This window comes from Gouania willdenowi, chromosome 1, assembly GCF_900634775.1.
Source record: "Gouania willdenowi chromosome 1, fGouWil2.1, whole genome shotgun sequence".
Lineage (NCBI taxonomy): Eukaryota > Metazoa > Chordata > Actinopteri > Blenniiformes > Gobiesocidae > Gouania > Gouania willdenowi.
In genome coordinates, this window is record NC_041044.1 from 40,992,484 (window position 1) to 41,013,304 (window position 20,821).

A 20,821-nucleotide genomic window follows, 5' to 3' on the forward strand; every position below is an offset into this window, starting at 1 on the left:
AACCACTACACAAAAAGTCCACTAGCTTCATGCTAACGTCTATGTGAAAACCCATGTATATGCTCATGCTAACATTTACCGCGATCGGCGGTGATTTATATAGCACACCGTTTATGCTTAACTGTCACAAACACAGTCTTAGGAGTGTGATCAAACAGTACACTTAAAAATACTCACAAGCATATGTTTTTTCAAGCCGAAAATACAAGAACTTAGTAGAAACCAATTGGCCATGGGCTTTCAAGATCGCGACTTCCGACTTCTACGGCAATAACTACAGGAAAAAAAACTGCACACTTCTCATTTTCGAACTCCATCAAGGTATTGATACCCTGAAGCCACACTTTAACAGTTTCTGAGAAATGCTGTCCACGGACATACGAACGGACAATAAGTCATCTCACGGCACTCGTTACTAAAATTGATAAGAAAAAAACAACAATTCCATATGAAAAAGCAACAACGACAGTGACAAGGAATGTCTCCCTTTGAACAGGAAGAAACCTCCAGCAGAACCAGGCACAGACGTAGCAGCCATCTGCCTTGACTGGATACAGTAAAAACTGAGTATAAAAAGCCCTAAATGGACTGATATGCAGACATGGAGTAGTACGGAGGTGACTTCATGTGTAGATGAAAACTCATCAGTTCAAACTTATCAGATTACACAAGAATCTCCGTTAATCCCAATCTTCATCAACCAATAGAGTGTGGTCTATGTCACTAAGTGGCTAACACGTGGAGTTTTCCAAGAATGTTGTAAAGTTCTTGTAAAGTGGCCAATACAGCAGAAATACCACAGAAAATACAGAACATGTAGCCGTGCGACAGAACGGTACTCACGTAACGAACAAACAACTTTGCTATTATTCTATTTCCCCAAATGTATTACGTACGTGATATTTTTGTGTTCTTCGTGCCAGTCTGTGCCTCCCGTGACTTGATCTCAGGTTGTGCTTAGATGGGGTGGCACTCACCCAAAAAACGTGACACAAATAGTAGGAAATGAGACGGGGTCATGCACAGTTTAAGCCCATTGTAATATTACCATGCACACGCAACGCTGGCACAATGGAGCCCGGCTGTGATAAATGAATGCTGCTGCTGTGGCTCTCCCTCACACTGTGTGCGATTGGCTGGTGTGGCCCCTTGTTCAGGGAAACCTTAACTCTGTGTGTGTGTGTGTGGTGGCGTTCCAGAGCACGGGCCCAGTGTTTGCAGAAGGTAATCCGTCTGTATACTCGCACTGGAAGGCACACACTAGTAGAGAAGTAAACATTTCTCATCTGAACTTCTGCCTCTTGTCGTCCACACACAAACATCTATTTTCCTGTCAGGCCTTCATTAATCCATTACACGCACAGTTCTTCCTCATGTCGTCGATTGCGACATTAAACCAGATTGCAACACAGTAAATTTCAACAAACAAGGCAAACAGAACTCTGCTCACTCCCAAATGGACATTTTTTTTAGTATACCTAAACTTATGTATCAAACAATGTGAACCTAAAGCGTAGTTGAAACAACAAAAATATTAAAAATGTAAAATATTACCAACGTCCTGTTTAGCGAAGTGCATTCAAGTGCGGTCAAGATACCGAGTTTGGGAAGAAATAGCATGTAAACAGTCCATTACTGCAGCAGTGGTTCTCAACCTTTTCAGACCATGACCCCCAAAATAAAGGTTCCAGAGACCAGGAACCCCCACTGTACCTGAAGATAGTCTATAAGGGGGAATAAAGGGGAGAGTTTTTTGGGGTCCATCCATAAAGTCAGAAAAATGATGGTCTATTGTTCTATGAATCTGTAATAAACACATTTATTTATCGATCACAGGATGTTTATTATTACTTGCACCCTAGTATATTGTCATCTTAAAGATGTGAATCCTTGTTTTACTACAAAATAAAATGGGTTGAAAAGGCGGTGAAATGTGATTTTAAAAACCGCAGAAATTGGTGAAAAATTGCAAATTAAAGTGGCCAAAAATGGACAGAAAAAGTGTTAAGAACGGTTCAGTGTCAATATTGGCTTAAAAGTGGCAGAGAAAAGTAGGAACAGTTCGTTTAAACTGGCAAATAATGGGCATGACAAATTGTGAATGTGGTTAGAATGGCAAAAATAAGCATGAAATATGGTGAAAAGAGGTTAAAAGTGACAACAATGAGTGAACAGATGTGGCATTAGGTTGGAAAAGTGGTGGAAATGGTTTATAAGTGCTGAAAATGTCTTGAAAGTGGAAAAGCTGCAGAAAAGGCATTGAAATTTGATGGAAAAGTGGCAGAAATGGGAGTAATGAAGAAAAAATGCATTAAAAGGCACAAAAATATGGCACAAAGGTGATGAAAATAGGTTAAAATATAACAAGTTTGGTGTAGTTGCAGAAAAAGGGTAAAAGTAAGCAAAAATGGGTTCAAATTGTTCCAATGGGCATGTAAACTGCATTACAGTACGGTTTGTAATGACATAAAATAATTCTACTCTGACTTTGTGATTTTCCTTGAAACCCTAAAGTTGTGTAAATGATCATATTTTTAGTAAAAAATATTAATGGGTCGAGCACAAGATTAATGTCTGTCTTTTCTTTTCTTGCATTTTCTTTTTGAAGCACTTTGTGATCGGTGCAATATAGATCAATCAAGCTGATTTCCTATCTTGCATCCACCTGGCACCACCCTAAAGGAAACGTCTCACATGAGAGCGCACACATTTGATAAACACGCTCCGCTGCCCAATCCTGGTGTTTTGCAAGGCCTTTCCTTCCTCTGCTCCATCTCTCTGTGCTCTGTGCACTCCATTAAATCCTGCTTGAAAAGTGAATCCTTGTTTTCACAGCGTCTCGAAGAGGGGGGGTGGAGTATGGGGACACTGGGGGAAGACCAGTGTTGGGGTCAATTACATTTTCCAGTTACGATTACGTTTTCAATTATCCATGTTCAAATACTATTCAGTTACGGTTGCACTGACCGGCATTTTTCCCAATTACAAATCCTAACCTTCCTCTCGTGTTAGCTTTCTGTTAGCATCTCTATTAATGATAACGGGTCGGTTTTGACTGAAAATATCATCTATTATCTCGTTTGTTTAATTATAATGATTAACAGATTTTTATAGAATTTTCATGCCAATTACAGTTATAAAGTCAATTATCAAAACTCAATTATCATTTCAACACCAAGAGATTTTTACATTACATTTTTCATGTTTACAATTATTGATGTTTATATCAATTATAAATATAGTACTAGGGCTGGGCGGTACGACCAAAAATTTACATTACGGTATTTTTCAAAATTCTAACGGTTTCACGGTATTTTTTTTTCTTGTATAATCAGGTGTTCACAGCATTTTCTACTGGTTGAGAGATGAATTACTGCAGTAGATTAACTTAGGATGGTCTATTTTACTGTCATGATGAGTGAATATTGTAGAATAATTCCACACTAGTTTGCAACAGCAGCCCAATGGCTCTTTGCCGCGCTAGCTTAGCTTTAGCATTAGCTTGATTTCTAGCTTTAAATGCTGCATACTCAGTGGTGTGGTGGTTTCTTACGGTGAATAAGGTAGAGTTTTGTTTGCAGCTCCACCAGAAATGACAACTTGCGATCCTTTGCTCTCTTTTTTGTGTATTACTGCCGAAATGCTAAGCTAACCCTGCCTCTGTGCCCGTTAGTGTTGTTCTCCTGTAGCAGAGGAATGCGTACGCAGACACATGCAGCTTCAGAGCTTTTAGGGTAAATTGACACCAAAAATATTATAAACCTATAGATAAATAGATATATTAGGAAGCATAACAAGGTAACCAATAAATGGGAAATAAATTAGATGATAAATATTTGTTTTTAGTGTATTTTACAGCTGATTTAGGGCCCGTTGTCATAGGAGATGCTAACAGAAAGCTAACACAAGAGGAAGGTTAACTTCTATTAGGTTATGTATTTCAGGCTCAGTAATTGTGATTAACTGTAATTGAACTCCAGTAATTGAGAATGAATTGTAATTTAATTGTAATTGGAAAAAATGCTGGTCACTGTAATGGTAATTAAAAAACGTAATTGTAACTGAAAAAACGTAATTGACCCAGACCCTGGGAAAGACGATACCAAGTCCTAGTAAATACACCAATTAGGGTGTGTGTGTGTGTATACATTCTGAGACTGGTCATTCATTGGTTAGCAACAGTGCAATGTGTTTGATTTAATAGAAAAACGGCCTTTCAGACGTGGAGCCCTTGAGCGAGGGACATCTAGCACTATACGACACCTTGAAGTTTATCTCTGATAAAACAACACAACAAAGTCATATTTGAAACGCGGCGCTGACTCAAAGTTAATCAAGGGCAGACGCCAACACTGTGACTCTGATAAAGCTCCAAAAAACCTTTGACACACACAAAAAATAACACATTTATCTCTCCCCTGTGTACCGATTGAACCTTTTAATCACACATTCATCAATTCAGAGGACATTTAAAACGATGCATCCCTTAATATTTATGAAGTATGTGATTCCGGGCAGAAGTGTAAAGAATTAGTACTGATATATCGTCCTCAAGTAGAAGTACTGTTACTTGACTGAAATTGTACTCAAGTACAAGTAAAAGTAAGTCTTACATAAAATACAAAAAGTAGCTCAATTAAATAGTACTCAAGTTACTAGTTAATTTCACCCCCCACGTTTATTTTTGGTAATAAATCTTGTCACTGTTCCCTTGCATACAGTAAACATCTCATGTATAAACTTAAAAAGGAAAAGACCAAATCTTGCACAATTGGAACTTAAAGGTCCTATATCATGCTAAATCAACTTTTTTGATTTTCTGTATAGAAAATCTCAATATATCTTGAAACTTGATATATTGCCCAGGCCTAGTGTCTGGATTTGCTTCAGTAACGGTAAAGGGTGGAAAAGTTTAAAGAACTGGCTGGAAATTCCCTGCGATGTTCATTAAGCTCCAAGAAGCAGCTCTTTATGCTTAGTCAGCTTCCTGAGAAAGTTTGCTAATGATCGAGGATCTCATCGCCGCTAGTGCCATGTGGCACGGCCAAGTACGCAACACGCTGCCTCGCCTTCCTCGCACACAGCCCGTTTGTGGGTGCAATAACTGTAAAAGAGAAGTCCCACATCAAGCAACAGTGACAAAGCTACGTGTTTTATGAGGCTCAGCTGGAGGAAACACCCCAGAGTGATGACAACAAGTGTTAGCCACAGCGTTAATAAAGCTGCACTGGCTAACGTCACAGAAAAATCCTCACAAGCTGTCTGAAAGGACTGGGCTTATGATAAAGGGTGGTGGTTAGAGGTTAGTGATGCAAACAACTAATGGTAGAGTTTTAAAACGGTGTTTCACACAAAGAAACCAAACCTTTAATTAGCTCGGACAGTAGGATTCTAACTAAACTAGGAATATTATTTTGAATTTGAATGCATTTGTGCTTACTTTTACCATTTTTCTGCAACAACACCAAACTTGCCATATTTTAACCTACTTTCAACACTTTGCCTTCCATATTTTTTTCTTTTAATGTTTTTTTGCTAAATTACCCCAATTTCAAAGCCTCTTCTGCACATGTTCTCCACTTTCAGGACATTTTATGCACTTATAAAACCTTTCCACCACTTTTCCCACCTAATGATGCATATGTTGATCCATTATCGTCACTTTTAACCCCCTTTCACCATATTTCATGCTTATTATTTGCCAATTTAATCACATTCACGATTTGACATGCCAGTTATTTGTCGGTTTAAACTTACCCCCTCCCTATTTCTGCCACTTTGAAGCCAATATTGACACTTTGAACCCTTTTTACCACTTGTCAACTCTAATTTGCAATTTTTAACCAATTTCTGTGGTTTTTAAAATCCCATTTCACCACCTTTTCCGCCATGTTTGGTCACTTTTAACTGATTTTTTTTTTTTTATTTCTGATCAAAACAAGGATTTACATCTTTAGGATTACTATATACTATGCCACAAATAATAATGAACTTCCTGGATAACAGTGGATATTACTCAGATAAATAAATAAATGTGGTTATCACAGATTCATAGAACAATGAACCATCATTTTGCTGACTTTATGAATGCAAAACAATGTAAACCTCTTATCATCACTCATACAAATCATGAAAAACCCCTCTATGCCTTTATTTCCTCCAGACTGGACTACTACCAAAAACCTCCAGCAGCTTCAATACATATACAACAGTAATGCAAGACAAACCTGTTCTACATCAAAGCATCAAACAGCTACAGCTGGTTCAGAACGCTGCAGCTCAGGTATTAACCACAACAAAGAGGTCACAGAACACATTACTCCAGTTTTAAAGTCTTTCCACTGGCTCCCAGTCAGCCTCAGAATAGACTTTAAAGTTCTGCTGCTGGTGTATAAATGTGTGAATGCGGGTTTGGGTCCAGCAGGTCTCTCAGATCTATGGACACAGGTCAGATAGTAGAGCCCAGAGTTCACAGCAAACATGGTGATGCTGCTTTTAGTTGTTATGCTGCAAAGAAGTGGAACAAACTGTGGCAGAGCTGTTAACACATCAAATTGCCTTGTATATCAAAGGCAACCAAACTGGTGACAATAGAAAATCAAGCCATGGTCACCGGTTACTGCTTACTAGGTCAGTACTAGCACTCAGGAGTATTTACCAAATCTAAGAAAATAAAGATCTAGGCTGTGTCTTACTAGTGTACTACTCGCACTAAAATTAGTATGGAGTTTGTTCACATTAGGTAGTATGAAGAGATTGAGTATGCGAGAAATACCCGGATGTATACTACATTGGGACATTTTTTAAAGTATGCACAGTGGGCACACTAGTCATACTCAACCGTCCCATGATGCATTGCAAGTGGAACGTAAATTCGTCCCTTCAAAATAAAAATCAAACATCCCCTTTTCAAAACAAAAGCATCTGTTCTTGTCTTCCATTAGTTTTTTAATGCTTTTGTAAATGAGGATCTTGTTTTGAAGTTTTGTCAGTAGCACAACGGAGGGTCTGGGAATGAAATGTCTACGTGAGTTTTATTGATGAAATTACCTCATGTTGATATTCTACTTGGTCATTTTCTCACTTAAAATGTTTTCAGAATTTTCAAAGGTGGAGAATCAACAGAGATATTTAGCCTCAGTGTGAACAAGGTTTTTATCGTTGTAGGTTCCAAATGCATCGTGGGAAACTTGGAAGTATACTTCAGTAGGAACGCTCATCACCTCAATCATACTACACAGTAAATACTCATTGAGTTTGTAGTGTATAGAACGGAGTGTGACATTTTGAACACAGCCATAGTATTTTCATTGTCATAGGAAAATATAGTATATACAGTACATACAGTATATATAGCATATAGGCAGCAACCAAACTTCCTTATAGCACACTGTTTTACTAAGTATTTTAACAACCAACAAAATTCTGTACAGCTTTTGAAAAGATTTTGGTTTTAAAGGAAAGCATATCTCCAGTAACATTCCCCAACCAAAGACCCAAACAGTTCACTCCCAGTAACTACTTTCACGTAGACAGAGCACGAGTCTTTTTCTGCAGCTCTTTACAGTCATTATATCCATAACTCACAGCTAAATGAATTCAGCAAACATTAGCTCTAACAGTGCTTACTGGGAAGCGTGGAAGTATATTTTAAATTGTAGGAGATGAGTCATACTGAAAATCTACGATAGCCAGAGTCAGCTTAAATCTACGTCGCAAAAAAACAAAAAAAAACAGAAAGCACAATATGAATATTTATGATAATAAACCTACTCATGTGGTTTTTTCTTATATTCACAAGTGAAACTTCATTTTCTTTACATAAACTCTTTCCTATATCATGAAGTTTAGCTTGTGTCTTGATCTGCAGGACATTTTTTTTTCCACAGTTCTTCTCAGGCTCCTTTGTAACATTCTAGTTAGCAACACACCCTCAATGTTTACCTAAAAAGAACATTATAATTCTAAAAAATCCTCTTCCTGTTTCAAACAAGCCAGGGGTTTATATGAAACATCTGCGCACTGCGGTTATTACCGAGCTCTGACAAATAAAAGTAACGCGGGCAGGATGATTTTTTACTGCCAAAGGGTAAACACTATTTTTCCTCAACACACTTCACACCACCATCTGCTGCAGCGTGATAGGCTGCCCTGCCAACTCAGGTGCTGCAGAGTACTGTAAACATTGGAGTCTGCAGGACATAAACCAGTCGACCATAATATTATAACTAACCACCAACATTATGTTCTGTAGATTGAGGTCTTTCCTGCTTCTTTTTGCCATTAAAATAACATTAAATTCCAACAGCATTGACTCAACAAGACTTCTGGAATTTTTACTATTGTGTCTGGCAGCAAAAAGTCAGCAGCAAATCTTTTAAGTCTTCCAACTCGTGAGGTGGAGAACCAATGGATCAGAGCCATTTGCCCTCAACACTGGATTCACATTAGGGAATGCAGAGGCCATGCAAACACCTCAAACCTTTAAATTCTTCATTCCTGCACCATTTTTTCATTGCTTACGGTGGGGCCACATGTCCCGCTGAAAGATCTTTCACTCCCTACATGCATCAGTGAAACATGGCTGCATGTGATCCTGTCGCCAACGATCTGTTTATCTTTTCCGGGAGTGTTTTTTTTTTTTTTTTTATAGACACTGACCACACGTAACTTGTAAAACCACTGCAGATGAGCTGTTGTTGAGGCGATGCTGTGAACTACATTAAAGCTACTGGAGACAATGATTTTTTTTTTTATCAGCTAAAGACATTGTTTAGGCCTAAAAAAAAATAATCTATGAATCAAAGATAATTTGCTTGAAGAAAAAACAAAGTAAAAGCTTGAAATGACCACTTGGAAGTTTGTTTTGGTTTCCACTGTAAACACTTAGCTTGGAAATGTTTCGCGTGTTGCATTGTGGGATGTGCAGTCCCGTAGACGGACGCATAGAAGGGTTTTCACTTCATTCTTACTGGGATTTATTGCATTTCTTCACGAAACAAGTAGGACAGTGATTGGCTTGACACCATTTAAGTTTGTTCCCAGTATTCCCCGTGATAACAACTCACTTCCAGAGACATTTGATTTTGGTCGGATTAGGATCTTTTCATGTTAGTACCGAAATACGAATCTGCCATTGTTATGTTGCAACTTTCAGTCCGTGAAAACACCAGAGATGTGTTGGGAATAGGGCTGGGAATTATGGACAAAAAATGTTTATCTCGATATTTTTTCTCAAAATGACGATATACAATATAAATCTTGATCATTTTAACTCAATAAAGTTTTAACAAAAAGATATTTCTATCTGGGTTAAATTTGTACTAAATGCCACACAGGCACATTTATTAATAAGCAGCTGTAAAATATGTGCAACTTTTGGCTTTTTCTCCTAAAAGGGACAGCATGTGTGAGTGAGTTCTGTATTGTGACTTGTTTCGGGGTAAGCCTGGAATAGGATGCACTCAGTAATCCATCTAACTGTGCTTTTCGTGCTGTTCTGAGAAGTAGCAAAAGCAGCAACTCCAAAAACGAGTATTTTAATAAAAAATAAGCTATGAAATAAAGATACAGTAGATCATTATAGGCAGTGATGTAATTTTTTACATCAGCAAAACAGAAATGTCGATATATCTTAACTCTCGATATATTGCCCAGGCCTAGTTGGGAAGTCACTTTAGGGTGAATAAGAAACGTTCCATTTTAAAATTTATCCAGTTCTGTTTCAGGGTGTTCCCATTTACGTGACAGGCAAGCGTCACGTCACACATTTTCGTTTTGCACGAGCAATAACGATAGTGAGCAAAACTAGACATATTTGTCTATTTGCTTACTTGCTAGACATTCAATCAGCTATTTTCTTGCAAAAAAAATAACGTGGAAATTAGTGATATTGTCACAAAACCTGCATGTGAGGCAACGCTGTGTCACGTTGGGGCCAGAATTTAAATAAAAAGAAAAAAACCCCGGTTCAAATTGCTCATAAAATGAATTTCTGCATTTTCCATCTATATTTTTGTGAGGAGGTAAAGTCTGAGGCGCTACAAACTGTAGCTCACCTCACGAACTAGCCCTCCAAACTGTGACCTCTTTAGTTTATTTAAAATTCAAAGTCAAGGAGAGACAGACTGTAACAAATTTGTCAATGAACAATTGACACGGTTGGGGTTTCGATTTGGGGAGACGGATGCTGAGTCATCTTAAACCTCTTCCTGTAACGAGTGTCATGTTAAACAGTGTCAGACGAGGCACACCCTGTCCACACAGTTCTTTCTCACTCTCAGGCCACCCAGTTTCTCATCCACGACGTGTGCCATGGATTACTCAAACAACTCTTTCAACCAGTCTGTCAACCATGAAGACGCATAAACAGGACATTCAGAGCAACACAGGATATTAAAGCCAACAAGCCACGGATGATAAGGCTAACAACACAGAAACATGATGTGACACAAATATTTGCACAGATAAAGCGAGATCCCAACTATGTGCTTCATCACTCACCTCTGACCAATACTAGGGCCTGGTTTACTGTCGCAAAATTAAAAAAATGGCGGCGCGGCGATGGCGGCGCGGCGAAGGCGAGGGACGTTTATCGCTGCTTGTGGCTATATTTTTACATTTGTATTTGAATTACAGTTAGTTATCATTTACATGTTCTTGCAAGTTTGAAAAAAAGTGTTAAGTAGCCTACTTTAAATTATTGATATTGTGATATATTGCGATGTCAGATTCATGGCAATGCACGCCTCTGATGCAAAGGCGTGATATCACAAAACATGCATGCGAAGTATTTCCGTGTCATGTTGGGCCAGATTTTAAATAAAGAGAGAGAAAAAAGACTTACACTCCGCCCAACACTAACATACAGATTCATTTATTCAAAATTGCACGATATAAACCACTTGCAGGTAAATGTGATTAAGTAAAAAAGTAATGGTTTGAACATTTGAAGTCGTTTCTGTCTATTTGTAATAAACTCATTGATCAACAAAAGGCCTGAGTTACAGCCCTAGTATGTCATTGTTAAAGACTAATTGAAGTGAAACAGAGTATTGATGTGGCCTCCCAGCTGGAAAATTAGTAGTTTTAAATGAATTCCACCTTGGATTATTATTATTTTTTTTTTTTTGCGTGCACATATGAACACTATTGATCCTCATCACACAGTCCTGTCCCTTTAAGACTACCACCATGATGTCAGCTGCAGAAACCTGTTGCTTTCTGTTGAATCAGTTAATATTCAGGCCAGTTTAAGTGAAACCGCTGCCAAACAAACAACATTACTTCACGTTACTGATGTAAACAACCAAACAGGAACATACAATGATTTTCTGCAAGCTTTCATCCTGTCTAAATGTTGGTTCAAAACCTACACTTCTGCACGCACACACACAAAAATGCTGATGTTATTATAAGTTCCAGACGTCTGTTATTAAATACGGCACCCAAGTTAATTGTAAATATGTTTGTTTTTTTTTACATAAAGAAACTGTAGTAGGTTCAGGTTGGTACACTTGATTATTGGTCTACAATGAGTTGGAAACCAATGGTTTAAGTTAAAATAACATTTTTAAAAGAACTATTATTTGTGTTGTATCATGAAAATTCACGCAAATTGTGTCTATTTGACGCAAGGATTATGAGGGGTCCTTAAAAATGTCACCCCTGTACACGTACCCCAAAGGTTTAGAGCAGGAATTCTCAACTGGTGGGTCGGGACCCAAAAGTGGGTCGCGGACAGCTGGTCAAAAATAAATGAATAGCCTACTAATGTCTCTCATGTTGGACTTGTCTTTTATTTTGAAATAAACTTTTCTTTTGACAGGCATGCTGTGAAATGCACGTTGCACAGGACGGTATGTATATTTATGTTTTTAAATAGAGATTTTATACGTGTGTTTTTCAACTGCTATTTTTGAAAAACTAATTTTTGGTTGGTTGAATTCTCAAAAATTGATTTAATGACCGCAGCAAAATGTGGATCCCAGGGTGAAACCAGTTGAGAACCCCAAAGGAAACATTGCAGGCGGTACTCAGAAAGTGTGCACATGATGATTAGACAAAAACGCAAAGAAGGTAGGTCTACGTGGGACGGGGAAAAAAGTTTGTGAATATGGCTTGGCAAATATATTCAATTTGATTCAAGATAAATCGAGATTTCTATATTGGTGATATAGAAAATGACAACATGGCCTATAACTTTACCTTTATATTTTATTGCATATTTTGTATTAAAATACTTGTTTTCAGAGTCACTGCTTTCTCTACTTCTCAGAACAGAATGAAATGTACAGTTAGATGAATTACAGAGTGCATCCTATCCCAGACCTAGACAAGCCACACTACAGAACTCACTCACACGTGCTGTCCCTTAGAGGAGAAAAAGTGTCACATACTGTGCAGCGCTTTGTTAATAAATGGGACTGTGTGGCATTTTTCATCAGCGATTTTAAGCCAGAATTGTCTTTTTGGTCAGATTTTATTGAGTTAAAACAATGTCAAGATTTATATCGTATATCGGCATTTTGAGAAAAAATATCAAGAATATGAGTTTTCAGTGCTATAATAACAAAATGAGCTATAAAATAAAAATGTATTGTTATAGGCAATATTGATATATTGCCCAGCTCTGCTATTCACAACCCTTTTTTGCAGAAAAGCCTGAGATTATTGATATGGACCAAAACTCATATCTCAATATTTTGTCTGCAAAATGTCGATATACAATAAAAATCTCAATATTTTCAACATGAAACAATCTTACCAGAAATATAATTCTAGGTTAAATTTTCTTATGCAAAATTAAACACAGGCACATTTATTAACAAACAGCTGCACAATATGAGCCACTTTTTGCATTTTGTCCTCTAAGGGACAGCATGTGTGAGTGAGTTCTTTAGCGTGGCTTGTTAAAGGTGAAGGTATGGGTTAGGACGCACTCAGTAATTCATCTAACAGAGCTTTTCATGTTGTTCTGAGAACTAGCGAAAACAGCGACTCCTAAAATGTGTATTTTAATACAAAATAAAATATAAAAACGAGTGTTTGTTGGACTTTATTCAAATAAAAGGTGAAAACATTTGGAATGAAATGTTGTTTACTTGTTAGTTTATGTCCATAATTAATTTTTAGATGTTTCCCTTACAAACAAAAACATCAGGAATCTATAAAACCTCATCTGTACTGTACAGTATTGAGGTATGTATTTCACTCACACTAGTTGAATTATTATTTTGGTTAAAAAGTGACAGAATCGATTTCAAATTTCGAATCGAACTGTTGCTAAAATGAATCGCTACACCCCTAGAATTTTCCATATTGTCAAAATAGAAATTTCGATGTATTGCCCAGCGCTAGGGTGCACATGATTAGACAAAATGCAAAGAGGGTAGTAGGCCTACATGGAACAGGAAAAAAGGGTTGTGGCGTGTTTAGTGGTTATTTTCATTATGTTCTGAGAAACAGTGAAAGCAGTGACTAATAAAACCAGTATATTAATACAAAATAGGCTATAAAAAAAAATAAAAAATTATCGTTGGAGGCAATATTATGGCCAAAATGGAAATCTCAATTTATATTGAATGTCGATATATTGCCCAGCACTACACTCTGCTTTGAATAACAGATGAAAACCTTGGTCCATTCAAAATCCTCAGGTTGATCTACTTGGGGGGGGGGGGGGGGGGGGGTGTCAGGACCTTCAAACATCTCAGTGATGATCAATGCAGTGGCTTCACATCTGCGTCAAAGCTCTTCTACTCTTCTTCTCCTCCTCCTCAGTGACTGACAGCATCATCATCATCATCATCATCATCTGCGCCACGTTACGATCCATGCGCAGGGAAAAGCGTTTAAACGCAGTTATGTCACCGTAGATCAGAGCTTTAATGTGTTATTGCTGTTGCTGCTGCTGCTGTTGCTGCTGTTGCTGCTGTTGCTGCTGTTGCTGCTGTTGCTGCTGTTGCTCACTCCCTCCTCTCTGGGCCTTGCGTGGTTTTTCCTGTCCGCTCAATCTTTGCGTCAAACAGCTGATTTTGATCGGGAATGAGGGTTGAGGACAAAAGCATCGCACATGGATGGAAACACACACACACACACACACACACACACACGCACACACACACACACACACACGCACACACACACAGGCCACACGCGCACACACAGAGAAGAGAGAGAGAGAGAGCGAACCGGGATTATAGGGGCGCGCTCCCCCGGATGGACTCACCTTCTCTCGCCTTGAGGAGAACCGTGTTGGCCACGATATTTTCAATCTCCATTGTCACAATGTGAATCGCCAGCAGTCTCGATACATTTCACTCAGTGGAAGAAGAAAAAACGACGGTTCGGAGGCAGGAGACGCGCGCGCATCGTCATAGCAGAGCGTTCACGCGCAGCCTCGGTTCTTCTCCATGACGAGGAAGATGTTAGAGCAGCAGATCAGATCAGATCGGATCGGATCAGATCAGATCAGATCCAGCCCACGGACTTGGAGCTCCACCGACACGACGAGGCTTGTTAGCATTCACTGCCTCCCTCCCTCTGCTCTCTCTCTCCCTCTAGCTCTACCTCTCTCTCTACCCTCTGCTCTCTCTCTCTCTCTCTCTCTACCCTCTGCTCCCTCGCTCTGTCTCTCTCTCTACCTCTATCTCTACCTCTCTCTCTACCTCTACCCTCTGCTCTCTCTACCCTCTGCTCTCTCTCTCTCTCTCTCTATCTCTACCTCTCTCTCTACCTCTACTCTCTCTCTCTCTACCCTCTGCTCTCTCTCTCTCTCTCTCTCTCTATCTCTACCTCTCTCTCTACCCTCTCTCTCTCTCTCTCTCTCTCTCCTTCCTGCTTCAGCTTCCTCCTCCTCCTCTTCCTCATCGCCCCTCCTGCACGACGCATCAGAGTGGGAGGGGTCACACACACACACACACACACACACACACACGCACACACACACACACACACACACACACACACACACACACACACACTTGAAAACATTTCTCATTAATCATTCTAATCCTCATTAAAATAAGATTCTTGATTTTTGTAAATATCTGTATTATAATTGTATATTTTATTAATATTGTATTTTTATTAATGCTTATTATTTTCTACTGTAATCTGTGCACTTATTGAATTAACAGTCTTTTACTTAATTATATATGCTTTCTATCTATCTATCTATCTATCTTCTTTTCTTTCTTTGCTTTGTGTTTATTCTTTTCATTTGTATAATTTCTTGAGTCTCTGTAACATAAGTAATTTCTTCCTGGGATTTGAATAAAGTTTTCTGATTCTGATTAAATCATAAAACATGTTATTGAATCATTATTAATATTACAATTATAACATTATTATCATTTTTATTATATATATATATATATATATATTTTTTTTAAATGAGTAACAATAACTAGACTATGACTAATTTAAAAATATATATCTTTTCGTCGACTGAAACTATAAATTTGTCACGTGTGACGCAATCCAATCAGAACTCGTGGGAACATGTGATGTTACGCATTGATCACATCTAATCTTTGTATATTAATTCCATCGCTTTATCAGGTTGATAAATACTAAAAGAATTAAAGAAAAAAACTAACAGTTTTAGTCGACTAAATTCTTATCATTTAGTTGACTAAAACATGACTATAAATGAAACGGTCCTGATGACAAAATGTACACTAAAACTACATTGTATTTTCATCAAAATGCTTAGTATGACTACAACTAAATTATGATTAAAACTGGTCGCTATTAGACTCAACCTTTTAACTATTCCACACTTTACAACCCATGTGTCCAACTCAAGGCCCGGGGGCCAAAACTGGTTGAAAGAACTCTCACTTTTTCCAAAACTCCTGCAGTTTTCCTGAAATTATTGCACAAAATTTCACTAAGATAATTATTTTTGTAACTGGTCACAAAATCATGGGTATTTAAAATAAAGATCCTGCAGGGACTGAAAATTTGATATTTGTCTCATTGCTTGAATATAGTGTTTTACACTGAAGGGCAAACTACAGCACGATCATGATGAAATTGCAAATTTTCCCGCCAAATCTTGAAATCAAACTAGTCCATATTTGGCCCCTGGGGCAAAATTAGTTTGACACCTCAGCTTTACAACATTTTAAATGTTTTGAATGTCATTTGATCAGAGTGAGTGGGAAAAACTAGTGAACTTTATTGTGTTTTTTTTCTTCTCTTGATTTTTGGTGACCCTGCAGAATAATGAGATAATTACTTTACACTTAAATAGATTACTTCCAATTAGGGCTGGGATAAACGATTATTTTTTAAACGATTAATCTAGCGATTATTTTTTCAATGTATCGATTAATCTAACGATTCATTTTTTTCAGTTCGATTTGACTCGATTATCGATTAGCTGCTGTTGCTGCTGCCACTGATGTCCCGTTGACGCTCTGCCTTCCGGCCACACCCAGGACAAAGTATGAGGGTTACGGGGAACAGCTACATTCGACGAACGAGTGCGTGTCTTCACTGCCTTGCACTTTTGAAACTCGGAGGAGCCACTCGCGTTAGTTACTGTATTTTACAGCGCCGCCATCTTTGTTTTGGTCGGAACGACGCATCAGCGCGCACAATGTCATCGATGACGTGGCGACATTGTCCTGGCCTTACTTACAATCATATCTGACCAGTCCTAAAGGACGTTTACTAGGGATGTCCCAATACAGCTTTTAATTTCCGATATGACACCGATATTGCAGCCTTGTGTTTCGGCCGATACCGATATTTATCTGATACAAATTATGCATACTTTTATTACCTTTAAAAAAAAATTATAATAATTTTATATTTACATACTTTTTAACCTTCAACATAATATTTACAGTATTCTACAATTGAATAAAATAAATAAAAAAAATATCGGACCAATATACGATATTCTTAAAATCCATGCGCAAATTTGCCGTTTGACAACATGTGGTCAATGCACAAAGTGTGATCAAACATTTATGAATAATAACACCTGTAGTGATCTAATTCTACCCTCATTTTGTGCTGCTGATACAAGTCTGACTTGTTTTTGTCGATTATCTCAAATATTTAAGAACACTAGTCTAGACCGGTGGTTTTCATCTGGTCTCACCCTGCGACCCAATTTTGCCACCGTCATTAAATCGTGACCCACTTTTTTTTTTTTTTAAGAATTCAACCAACCAAATTAAATTTTATTAATCCATATAATCTTTTTTTTTTAAAACATAAATCTATATATTTGCCTGTGCAACAAGCATTTCACAACAGGCCTGTCAAAAGAAAAGTTTATTTCAAAATAAAAGACAAGTCCAACCCAACCAGAGAGACTTTAGATATGTATTTATTTTTGACCAGCTGTCCGCGACCCACCCAGTACAGGTCCGCGACCCACTTTTGGGTCCCGACCCACCAGTTGAGAATCCCTGGTCTAGAATACTAGTCCAGCATCTACAGGAGGAGGTCCCAGTGGTTCCTATATACAACAGTAATAATAACACAGATATATATAACAGTAATGATAATAACACAGATATATACAACAGTAATAATAACACAGATATATACAACAGTAATAATAACACAGATATATATAACAGTAATGATAATAACACAGATATATACAACAGTAATAATAACACAGATATATAAACAGTAATAATAACACAGATATATATAACAGTAATAATAATAACACAGATATATACAACAGTAATAATAACACAGATATATAAACAGTAATAATAACACAGATATATATAACAATAATAATAATAACACAGATATATACAACAGTAATAATAACACAGATATATACAACAGTAATAATAACACAGATATATAAACAGTAATAATAACAGTAATAATAATAACACAGATATATACAACAGTAATAATAACACAGATATATAAACAGTAATAATAACACAGATACATAAACAGTAATAATAACACAGATATATATAATAGTAATAATAATAACACACATATCTACAACAGTAATAATAACACAGATATATACAACAGTAATAATAATAACACAGATATATACAACAGTAATAATAATAACACAGATATATACAACAGTAATAATAATAACACAGATATATACAACAGTAATAATAACACAGATATATACAACAGTAATAATAACACAGATATATAAACAGTAATAATAACAGTAATAATAATAACACAGATATATACAACAGTAATAATAACACAGATATATACAACAGTAATAATAATAACACAGATATATACAACAGTAATAATAATAACACAGATATATACAACAGTAATAATAATAACACAGATATATACAACAGTAATAATAACACAGATATATACAACAGTAATAATAACACAGATATATAAACAGTAATAATAACAGTAATAATAATAACACAGATATATACAACAGTAATAATAACACAGATACATAAACAGTAATAATAACACAGATATATATAATAGTAATAATAATAACACACATATCTACAACAGTAATAATAACACAGATATATACAACAGTAATAATAATAACACAGATATATACAACAGTAATAATAATAACACAGATATATACAACAGTAATAATAATAACACAGATATATACAACAGTAATAATAACACAGATATATAAACAGTAATAATAACAGTAATAATAATAACACAGATATATACAACAGTAATAATAACACAGATATATACAACAGTAATAATAACACAGATATATAAACAGTAATAATAACAGTAATAATAATAACACAGATATATACAACAGTAATAATAACACAGATATATACAACAGTAATAATAACACAGATACATAAACAGTAATAATAACACATGAACAATTCCTTTTCCCTCTTATTCTCTTCTTTGATTCTTTTTAGGTTCCTCTTTGATTCGTTTCAGCAACATTCTTCTGTGTCCGTGTATTGTTATAAAGTTAATTCTACATGCTCTGCACATGCTTGTAGTTTGGTCATTTCTAATGTGAACGTTTGGCATCAAAGCCTGCTTTTGAGTCCGACTTTGTCCAAGTTTTCCCCCTTGAGTTTACTGGAAACATCTGGAAAACAGAACTATTTCCCCACATTTCAAACTAAACTTTTTTTTCCGTCCAACTCAACTTTTCCTCTCAACAGTTTCCTGATGTACAGCAGCAGCTGCTGTTATCAGCACAAAGGCCGAATACGAAGCTCTCTCAGTGGGTGAACAATGGTGTGTGAGGCTTTAACTTGTTACATTATGCCAGATTGTGTAGCCTGGAGAAAAGAGATACATACTGGGTTCTCCAGCGCTTCCTTGGATCATTACCCCACACGTTGATCCATCAAAACCTCCTGAAAGAGACAAACTAAACTACTTTCCCTATTTTCAGATGATGAACATAATAATAACACAGGATTGAAGTCTCCACAATTCTGTAATGATCTATATATTCGACACCTAATTGTGTTTTTTTATTAATATTTACACTACAAAGCCATTAAACGATTGTATAGGAAAGTTAGTTTCTTTCCATTACATTTTTGATAATTTAAGTAAAATTTTAATAAAATGATAAATTTAATTTAACTGATCAATAAGCACACCTGCTCTACACACACACACACACACACACACACTCACGCACACACACACACACACACACACACACACACACACACACACACACACACACACACACACACACACACACACACACACACGTTTTGTATTTTATACAGAATTGGATTTTAGATGAAAAACAATGGATACAAGTAAAAGATTTTTTTGTTTATAACCCAATTTTAAATTTGCAATTTATTTTTCATTTACAGACGTAGATATTTAAAAAAGAATGTAAAAGGGAAAAAAGAAAATAATAATAATAACAAAATGTTTTAATTAGTTACATTTAATTTAACTTAATTTATGTTTAATTAATTTAATTTAGGTTTAATTTGTTTAACATAAACCTGCTGTTAAATTTTTCAAATTATTAAAAAATATTTTTTTTAAGTACGGCTCTGAACATTTTGGATTTTTTTTAAATCAGGTCTAGATTAGAAAAAAAAAACATAATTTATTAAATACTGTATATCCCTGTGACCCAGAAAAAAAGGAACAAGCCGGTTAAGAAAATGGATTTTAAATATATTGACAGCCATTATAAATCTGCCTTTACAGTTTTTTCATAAAATTGCCTGGCCCTGACCACTACTGTGCAGCAGCTATAATGCGTCATGGATCTCCAAGAAATAAACGTTGTTTAAATGAAGTAAATATAATTGTGCAATTAAAGCTATGTACATTGCAATCATCATACAATATTTGCTGGAATTGCATTTATGATCTTTTTAATTTGTTTTAGAGATAAAATCAAATCATTTTCAATAATAGTGTCTTTATAGATTAAATGCTGCCACCTAGTGGTTAAATTGCATGAATGCACCCACTTGTTAATCTGCTCATTAACACAGCAGCAACTCATTTCATTATGCATGTAAAATGTAATAATAATAATAATAATAATAATAATAAAATCACATTGAATTGGTTTCTTCAACACGACAATGATTTATTTGTTTTTAATGACCTCCACAGTCATACAATTTCAAACTAATAAAAAACATTTGAAATGTAGTGAACAAGGTTATAGAAGGTTATAAAACCATTCCCATGAAGGTTTCTGTGAAGCTGAGACTGAAGGAGATAAAAGCTCATCTTGTGAATAAATTGTTTTTAAATTCAACTTACCAACACATTCTAACTAATTGTAAATACTAGCACTTTCAAGACAAGGATGATTTAAAACCCTCAT

The 20,821-nt window shown here is 36.2% G+C and overlaps 1 protein-coding gene across 3 annotated transcripts in view; it reads right to left on the reverse strand.

Moving 5' to 3' along the window:
* Window positions 1-14,633, reverse strand: part of grk4 (G protein-coupled receptor kinase 4) — an 88,209-nt gene extending 73,576 nt beyond the window's left edge. For 2 of the 3 annotated variants that reach the window (XM_028453998.1, XM_028454007.1), the window contains exon 1: window positions 14,231-14,631. In XM_028453998.1, coding sequence (XP_028309799.1) covers window positions 14,231-14,282 — 52 coding nt within the window. In that variant the 5' untranslated portion in view covers window positions 14,283-14,631. Of the gene's footprint in view, window positions 1-14,230 lie in introns of all 3 variants that reach the window. The other variant, XM_028454016.1, reaches the window with a different exon arrangement.
* Between the last annotated feature and the right edge of the window lie 6,188 nt (window positions 14,634-20,821).